This window comes from Lissotriton helveticus, chromosome 11 (genome assembly GCF_964261635.1).
Source record: "Lissotriton helveticus chromosome 11, aLisHel1.1, whole genome shotgun sequence".
Taxonomy (NCBI): Eukaryota; Metazoa; Chordata; class Amphibia; order Caudata; family Salamandridae; genus Lissotriton; species Lissotriton helveticus.
The window spans coordinates 984875663-984884918 of record NC_136072.1 but is presented as its reverse complement, the minus strand read 5'-3'; the positions used below and the strand labels follow the sequence as shown (position 1 = coordinate 984884918).

The 9256-nt window shown below is 42.8% G+C and overlaps 1 protein-coding gene across 2 annotated transcripts in view; it reads left to right on the top strand.

Moving 5' to 3' along the window:
- The first annotated feature begins 2258 nt into the window (after window positions 1-2258).
- SGSM1 (small G protein signaling modulator 1) overlaps window positions 2259-9256 on the top strand; it is a 1153128-nt gene continuing 1146130 nt past the window's right edge. For both annotated transcript variants that reach the window (XM_078667338.1, XM_078667339.1), the window contains exons 1-2: window positions 2259-2502; window positions 2587-2630. In XM_078667338.1, coding sequence (XP_078523464.1) covers window positions 2484-2502; window positions 2587-2630 — 63 coding nt within the window. In that variant the 5' untranslated portion in view covers window positions 2259-2483. The remainder of the gene's footprint in view (window positions 2503-2586; window positions 2631-9256) is intronic.

The following is a 9256-nucleotide window of genomic DNA, read 5'->3' as shown; positions in this document are numbered from 1 at the left end:
TGTACTTTCTACTTATCATTATAAAATATACTTATGCAGTTTAAATGTTAGCTACATTGATACAGACACAAGAGCAGTGGCACGAGCAGTACCACATGATGGGCACAGCTATGGATTACGCATGCGCATAAATTTCCCTCCACTTCTGCAGACGCGTCAGGACACGTGAGTGTGGCTGATGCATGCGCAGTAACTAAAATACAAGCGGCGGCCATTTTAAAGTACACGGGTTAAATGTATTAGAAATACACGTAGGCAAGCTTCGCAAACTTTGCCTAAACAAAAATAAACGTTAGTAAAACATACGTTTTGTTACCTTATTACACATAAACGAGGTTCTTGACTTCGGCAAGCCGCAAAATATGCGAAGCTTTGCTTCATCACTTCCATCCCAGCCTCAAAATGGCTAGGTCAGTAATGGCATTACACGAGACGCGAACAGACGGGTAGAAGCGAGGTGCCCGAATACTAGCACCCGCTCATGGACGCTATATTTTGCTGTACCACGCAAGCTGAAGACAGATCATTTGGATCACGGACTGATAGATATGCTATGAATGTGAATGGTGCCTCAATAAGAGCTATTGCTTTATACTGAATATTTTGCATGGATAGCAGTGGCAACTAAACACTGCAGAACTGGGCTGTACATTTATCCAGCTTATTACCTCCAAAGGGGTATCTCGTGGCATCATATTGATACGGATATAATTTACTGACCTAGCCATTTTGAGGCTGGGACGGAAGTACAACCAGCCAGAAGGCGAAACACCTTTTTGTATCTGCCCACCAGCCCTGAGGAAGTCGTTGGTAACTCACAAACGACGAAACACGTGTTGGCGAGAAAATATTACAAGACACCATACTTTAAAGATCTCATGAAGAAACATTAATGTGTTGTTTGAAAAAGTATTATAATTGTAAAGAAAGTTGTTGTGGTGTGCTAGGGATTTGGATACAAGCTCTGATAATATGTTTATTCTCCGATGATATAATAATGAATTCTGCCTTTGCAAAGTTTTTAATAAGAATAGGATCTAAATTAGATCAGCAAAAACTAAAATGTACATGTACTGTATGATATATCCTGAAATGTAAATAGCATTATGAAATGGATTTTATCACATTTAATTGACCTAAAAAATATTGCATTTATTTTTTTCTTGCTTTTACAGTTTTTCTTGTCCCACATTTATTAACCTGGATTTTTATAGTTGGTTGCGTTTGTTGACTCATTGTAAGATTTTAATTAATCAAACAATAAAGAATAATAATAATAATAGTCCAAAACTGCGCAGGCAACAGTGAAGTTTATTTGCTATTTGAATGTCCTCCATACAAATAATATATAGTGTTGTTATTTAGCCAGCAGCTAAATTTGTAAAGTTTCATCACAATTTACATGGTTGCTAAACAAACTGTACATATTCTCTATTATTTAGTCAGAAGCCGGGTCAATAATGAATTTCCTCGCTATGTGCAGGGCTACCAGTTGAACAGTGCATAATCTCTACAATATAGCCAGCAGCTTGATAAATATTTACGTTTTTATACTATGTGCAAGGCCGCTGGTCGAAGTACATAATCTCTGCTATTAATCCCGCTGCTAGGTAAATATTGAAGTTTCTCTGCTATTTGCAAATCTGCTCCCAAGTAGAAAACAATCTCTACTATGTAGCCAGCACTGCAGCCAGCTAAAATTCACTATTTACCCAGCAGTAAGCTAAATAGCCGTCACCTTACAATATATGCCATTCATAAAAGAAATTATGAAAATTATACTTTCTTGTAATATAGGCTACGCTGAGGCTAAAAATCGATAATATTCTAATGCGTTTATGACGCAGTTATGTGGTTCTTCATGATTAAAAACAAATCTATAGAAGAGCTGGACCAAAAATACGGAGTTTTATGGTGCGAAAACCGAGCGTTCCCAAGTATGCTAATTATTTATAAGGTTTTAACTGTTTCTGTGCATTGACCGTTAAAGCCTGTGGCAACTAGTAACGTTGTGATGCGGGCTGGTATAATGGATGCACCGCCTCCCTTGTATAGAACATATCAGCATTTAAAACCTAAACCTAAAATGTGGACGGCTCATCGCGCTACCTGTAAGGAGTTGAACTCGTTTCTTGATCCAAGTCAATTGAAAAGCAGGCGTCTATATATATATCTAGAAATGCTATTAAAACATGCCAGCGTCGTTTTGTGGGCGGGGCTTGTTTGGGCTTGCTTTTGACATTATAGGTATTTTTCTTGCCTTCAGCACCAAGCAGCGCTGAACTGTCAGGGCTGCACGCAGGCAGCGCTGGGTATCAGTGGACGCTCATGCTTTCTCGCAAGGACATCACATCAGCCCGAGCTGCAGGCCCCGGGGCTCCCCTCACCCTTGCAGCCTGGGACCCCCGCCGGTTGTGCAGGGTTTAGGGGCCAGCTTTTGAGGAGAGCCCGGGGATCCGAGGCGGAAGGACCCAAGCAGCGCCATGGCAGCGGCCACCGCAGGTAGGGCATCCGTACACCTGCCGCCCGCACCCGGCGCTGCGCCCTGTCTGCCCGCACTCAACCCGCCTCTCTCTTCTTCCACAGAGGCCGAGACGCGCCAGAATCTGCTGCGCACCGTCAAGAAAGAGGTGGGTGCCCGGGCAGCCGGAGGGTGGTGACAGCAGACATGCTGCTGCCAGGAGCTTGGGAGGAGGCGAAGAGTGATTGACCTTGTTGTTCTCATGGGAGTAAAAGCGGGTTTGGGAGAGAACCGTTCCTCATGGGTTGAGGGATTGGGTACAGCCAAGACAATTGAAACTGCTGCCTGAAGGGGAATGTCCATTTAGGAAGCGAGGAATCTGTACAGCTGCGAGGTGTTGTAAAAGGGGTAGAGAATGGTATATTATCTCTATATAATGTGCTACTCTCGGGTGTGGAAAAGTCGAGGAGCTCAATGAGCCAGCAGATGTTGTGGGCTGTGGCTTTGGGGAGTGGTGATAATTAAGCAGCTGTTATTTATTTATTTATGCGTTTTTATATAGCGCGGACTTTACCCGAAGGTGTCAGGGCGCTTCACAATAGGAGCAGAACTGATACAAGAGAACATTACAAGTGAACAAATTACAAAAGCAAACGTTACATTACCTGAGGCAAAAGTGACAATCGTGAGCAACATAATACAAGAGGTAGCAAACGGTTGCGCTGTTGTTGTTTGTGTGTATCGGTTGGATGGATGGTATTGAATTTGCTGCCCTGGCAGAGAAGCCTGCTTTAAGTGGATATTCATTACTCTGCTTTCGTGGACTGAGTTCCGAGCGAGAGATTTATTGACGTTGATGCAGTGAGTGGACATCGGCTTTTAGGTAGACATCGGTGTTTAACCTGTGGCTAAATGGGGGAAGGGGCTGAGGCCTGGGTGTGTTTATGTGTGGAGGGTCCCTGAACATATAAGTCGCTTTTGTCAAATACTCAGGTTGCTATGGCAGGCGGAGTCTTTAAACCTGCTGATCTCTGAGCATGACCCTTTTTTGGAGGGGTGGGGGTCTAGTGATGCTCTTGCTGGTGTACTGAGCCCGAAAGTTGAGGGATGGTCGTTGCTATTGCTGCTGTCAGAGATCAGTGGGAGGACAGACCGCAACCTGCTGATCTAGTCAGCTGCTCAGCCTACTTGGAAAAACTCCGAATATTCTAGTACTAGGTCATGAAGCCCGGAATTGTTATTGCACTTGCTGTTTCCAGGGACTTTGGTTTGTTTACTGAATCTGCTTCTATCGGGTGCTGCTGAGCCTAGTTGGCGAAGTCACTGATGCGATCAGAAAATCATCCCGAAGTGTGAAAAGATGAGAATTTGGATGATAAAAGCAGCGGGGGCTGATGCACATTTTCTGATAGACCAGGTCACGTTTTACAGAACCCTGCTACATGTCCATGTCTTGAACAATAACGCTGCAGCGCTGCTCTATGATAGTCATTATTTCATGCAATGACAATGTAGCTCCGCATATCTTCCTGCAAACTGTTTACCTGTTTACACACGACTATACAACAAAACAGAAATGCCAATACTGATACTTGATTTAGTATCTTGTTTTATCAACCAAAAGAAGTCACTTGATCAAAAAATGGGAGATGCTATTTAATAGCGGTTTTATTATACAAAAATGAAATTTAGGAAATACATTTATTTGACTTTCAATATGTACTGTCAGAGGACAGAACATTTTCTATACAAAGTAAAAGGAAGAATAAAGTAGTTGGGCACAAAACAGGGCAATGGAATCAACCATACATTCATCAGTCAATCATATCACAGTCGTACCACAAACATGCACACATTTATACTAAAAATACTAAACCTAGATGGGATAAAGAATAAACCAATAGGTTAAGTATTTGGTCTGCTGGCTAAATAAGAAATGTAAATATTTACAGTTATTTACACAATACATGAATTAATTTGTATTAGAATCCATTGAATTATAGCAACTGAACATGGAATCGGTGTATAAATCGTAGAACCTAGTGTAGCAACCGATCAACACTGAGGCAGTGGACAGAGGGGAGCAGACGCTGGAAAAAAAGAAAGCCTACGCGTTTCAAATCCCTAGGATTTTGGAGGGATTCTCATCAGGGCCAGATTACTCTGAAAAAGAGAAGAAAGAAAGAACCTATGTACACAGTTTTCTTTAGATGAGAGGAGAGGGCAGAACCACAACGAGCACTACAACACCCAACATGACCTCTGCTTACCAAAAAGGGGAGCGTGTATCCGGGGGGAGCAAATCGGAAAGTGAGAAGAGTGTGAATCACCTATAGACATAAATCCAAAGACACAAGGAGACAAACAAGAAAGAATGTGTCAGCTCCTGTGTGTATTCTCAGATGCCATATCAATTTACGCAGTATGCATTTGTTTTGGAGCCGGTACCTGTGGGATGATTGATCTTGTGTCCTTAAACGTGGATGGTGAACGGGGGGGGGGGGGGAGATGACTGTCCTGTAAGCGGAAACACTTCATTAATACTAGACCGCATGGCGGGCGGGCGTTTATTAAAAGGCAAACACGAAAAGTTTCTTACCCGGTTTTCAAGTCGGGCACTCTGGGGAGAGTTCGTTTTCCTTGCGCGGTCAGTCAATAGGTACTGGGGAATTTTTGGAGTCAGGCTAGAACGAAAGGAGGGGGGAGTTTGTAACCAACGGTTGCAATGCGGGTTTTATTCGCGGTAAAGGATGGAAAGCATGAATCGGCTTACCGGAGTCGGCAATCATTTTCAGTTTGACAAAGTTCAACGGCGTGTCAGAAGGCACTGCTTACTCACGCATGCGCAGAGCATGAGGTTTGAGAATAGTAGTTATAATGCTTTACCCAGCAAATGTGGGGGTTCGGGCGGAAAAGGAGAGTATTGGGGGAGGTTATATCCATCGTTCTAGTGTTGAGCCAGTGGAAAAATGATCATCACATTAATGACCTCAAATGGACTGTAATCTCCCACGTAGAGAAAGACCCACGTGGTGGGGACTTGGATCAGAAACTGTCTAAACGTGAAGCTTATCTAATTGTGAAGTTCGACACAGCTGTAAGGGGACTAAATGAATTATCTGAAATTTACAAACTTTAGGAAATCTTCTGTTTTCATCAATGCAAGTTCACCCATGTCTGCATAATATCCAGTATATAACCCGATGTTTATATATCAATAAATCCAAAGCGTAAATGCCATATTTTCCCCATCCTAGAGCCTCAGAACCTCCCCCAATACTCTCCTTTTCCGCCCGAACCCCCACATTTGCTGGGTAAAGCATTATAACTACTATTGCCCTTGGAAGCAATTGTCTTATCAACTAGCTTTCCAAGCCAATAAATGGGCTATCGTCAGAATCGACACCATTTATCAATATCACCCATTGCACCATCCCTGTCTATTGAGGGCACGATGACGGAGATCATACCCCATTAATGCGCATGCCCATGTAATTAGCGTCCTACGCTTAAAGAAGACCTCGCATTCTCAAACCTCATGCTCTGCGCATGCGTGAGTAAGCAGTGCCTTCTGACACGCCGTTGAACTTTGTCAAACTGAAAATGATTGCCGACTCCGGTAAGCCGATTCATGCTTTCCATCCTTTACCGTGAATAAAACCCGCATTGCAACCGTTGGTTACAAACTCCCCCCTCCTTTCGTTCTAGCCTGACTCCAAAAATTCCCCAGTACCTATTGACTGACCGCGCAAGGAAAACGAACTCTCCCCAGAGTGCCCGACTTGAAAACCGGGTAAGAAACTTTTCGTGTTTGCCTTTTAATAAACGCCCGCCCGCCATGCGGTCTAGTATTAATGAAGTGTTTCCGCTTACAGGACAGTCATCCCCCCCCCCCCGTTCACCATCCACGTTTAAGGACACAAGATCAATCATCCCACAGGTACCGGCTCCAAAACAAATGCATACTGCGTAAATTGATATGGCATCTGAGAATACACCCAGGAGCTGACACATTCTTTCTTGTTTGTCTCCTTGTGTCTTTGGATTTATGTCTATAGGTGATTCACACTCTTCTCACTTTCCGATTTGCTCCCCCCGGATACACGCTCCCCTTTTTGGTAAGCAGAGGTCATGTTGGGTGTTGTAGTGCTCGTTGTGGTTGTGCCCTCTCCTCTCATCTAAAGAAAACTGTGTACATAGGTTCTTTCTTTCTTCTCTTTTTCAGAGTAATCTGGCCCTGATGAGAATCCCTCCAAAATCCTAGGGATTTGAAACGCGTAGGCTTTCTTCTTTTCCAGCGTCTGCTCCCCTCTGTCCACTGCCTCAGTGTTGATCGGTTGCTACACTAGGTTCTACGATTTATACACCGATTCCATGTTCAGTTGCTATAATTCAATGGATTCTAATACAAATTAATTCATGTATTGTGTAAATAACTGTAAATATTTACATTTCTTATTTAGCCAGCAGACCAAATACTTAACCTATTGGTTTATTCTTTATCCCATCTAGGTTTAGTATTTTTAGTATAAATGTGTGCATGTTTGTGGTACGACTGTGATATGATTGACTGATGAATGTATGGTTGATTCCATTGCCCTGTTTTGTGCCCAACTACTTTATTCTTCCTTTTACTTTGTATAGAAAATGTTCTGTCCTCTGACAGTACATATTGAAAGTCAAAATAAATGTATTTCCTAAATTTCATTTTTGTATAATAAAACAGCTATTAAATAGCATCTCCCATTTTTTGATCAAGTGACTTCTTTTGGTTGATAAAACAAGATACTAAATCAAGTATCAGTATTGGCATTTCTGTTTTGTTGTATAGTTGTTTAGGCTCAGCCTTACTGATTAGAGCTTACCCCAGTTGTTTTGCATTGTTTACACAAGAGGCAGAAAAGATCGGCGTTTTTTGCTCATCTGCTATTCAACTCCCATACGTAATTGATGGAACATTACCACTGTTGAGTGTTCTTTACAAAAATCTGTATAGAAAATGGTATAGTGTTACAATTGTGTTATACTTGCTGTATTGATTGTGGAATATCGCTACAGTACACTAACACTGAAACCCTGAACTACATTTATACACCGATAATGTTTTTTTACCACAGCAGAGTGATCTGCTTTTCCATAACCTATAAATGATTTATAGTGGGACAACAGTGACCCACTTTCCCGAGGCCATATTTAAATTGCGCTATATTACAGTGGTGTACCTAATCCAGCAAATACTTCATTAATGCTATATTACATAGATGACAGAGCTGCTTTTTTAGAACCCAGATATAAATGATGCTCTGGAGCCACAGCAGCGATCTGTTTACCAAAGCTCATATGTTCAATGTACAATGTTCTGAACTCCTAAATCTATACGTCATTGATGATATAGTGCCACAGTAACGTGACCTGCTTTCCAAAACTTGTTCATAAACTATCGTATAGTGTTAAGATAGTAATATACTGTACTAAGTCAATATATACACTATTACATATTGCCGCCATGATGGAGCACTGCCTCCCATTGTTGTGTGGTGCATTGGTAATGGTCTGCTTTCCTAAACTACTAAATATGTCTTGGCATGTGGTCGTGATAAACTAATCGACTTTGCTATTTCATTATGATGACTTCATTTATGGAAAGTACTCCCTCTTTATACATCAGTCTTAAAGAGGTGTGTTCTGAACTCCACCGAATGTCGCAAGTCATAAATGCAGAGGAAAGATCACCCTGCATCCATTTAGAAGGCTTCAAGGGTAAATGCTTTGTCTAGCACAGTGCAAAGTGTTGGGTCTCCAAAGCTTTCTTTCAAGAGACTAAAATCAGTGCAGATTGTCCAAGTGTTCTTTCACGTACCGCCTTGTATAGCCATGTAATTAAATGACATCTCGAACCCATGGTTAGAATTGTTGGTAATCCCGGGTGTGGAGCAGTCTCAGACACCGTGGCGTTCCACAAGATGTGATATATATGTGTGAGGTGGCGATGTAAGAGAAACTGTCCAGGAGGCAGTCCATACTCCGTCAATTGGTCAAATATGAGGAACTGCCCATCTTGGAGGAGGTCACCTGTTGTGTGTAACAAGCAGGAGATCCAGGGAGTCCAGTCAAACTTTGTGTAAAATCCAGAAAATGTAAGCAGTCCTATTAGGGGCAGGGCATACACGTGTGTATGCCATACAGCAAACACGCAAAATGCAGGTGCGCCACTTGTATGGGCTGAGGGGTGGTGGCTGTGTTTTCAGTAGAAGGAGGCGAAAGACAGCCTGGGGTGTCATCACTCCGCCTGCGCCACAAGTCCGTCCCATGTACCTCTCATCAGTCAAATGTGACACCCATGGCAGCTACGCTGCGAGGTAATACACCTCGAAGGATGGGGCTCCGAGGCCACCCTGGTCAAACAGAAGCTGTAGCTTGCTCAGTGCCTCTCGTCGCTGCCTGTTACCCCAGATGAGAGCAGTCAGCAAGGAATTGAACTCTTGGAAGAAGGACTGTGGGGGGTTCACTGGAAGATTGGCAAAATAATATAATAGGTGAAGCAGTATCATCATTTTAGCCAAAGCAATTTTCCTTATCTGGGCAGCAGGCAGTGAACTCCAGAAGTGCGTTTGAATGCTCTGTAGTGCCACTGGGAGGTTCACATCGAATAATTCTGAGGAAGTGTCGTATAAGATGACCCCCAGATAGCACGGGCTGCATCCTGTCAACACAGGGGTATAGAGTCCAGCAAAATGGACCAAGGTTGTTGATCGCGGTGAAGAGGATAAATCACTGATTTATCTCAATTGACAT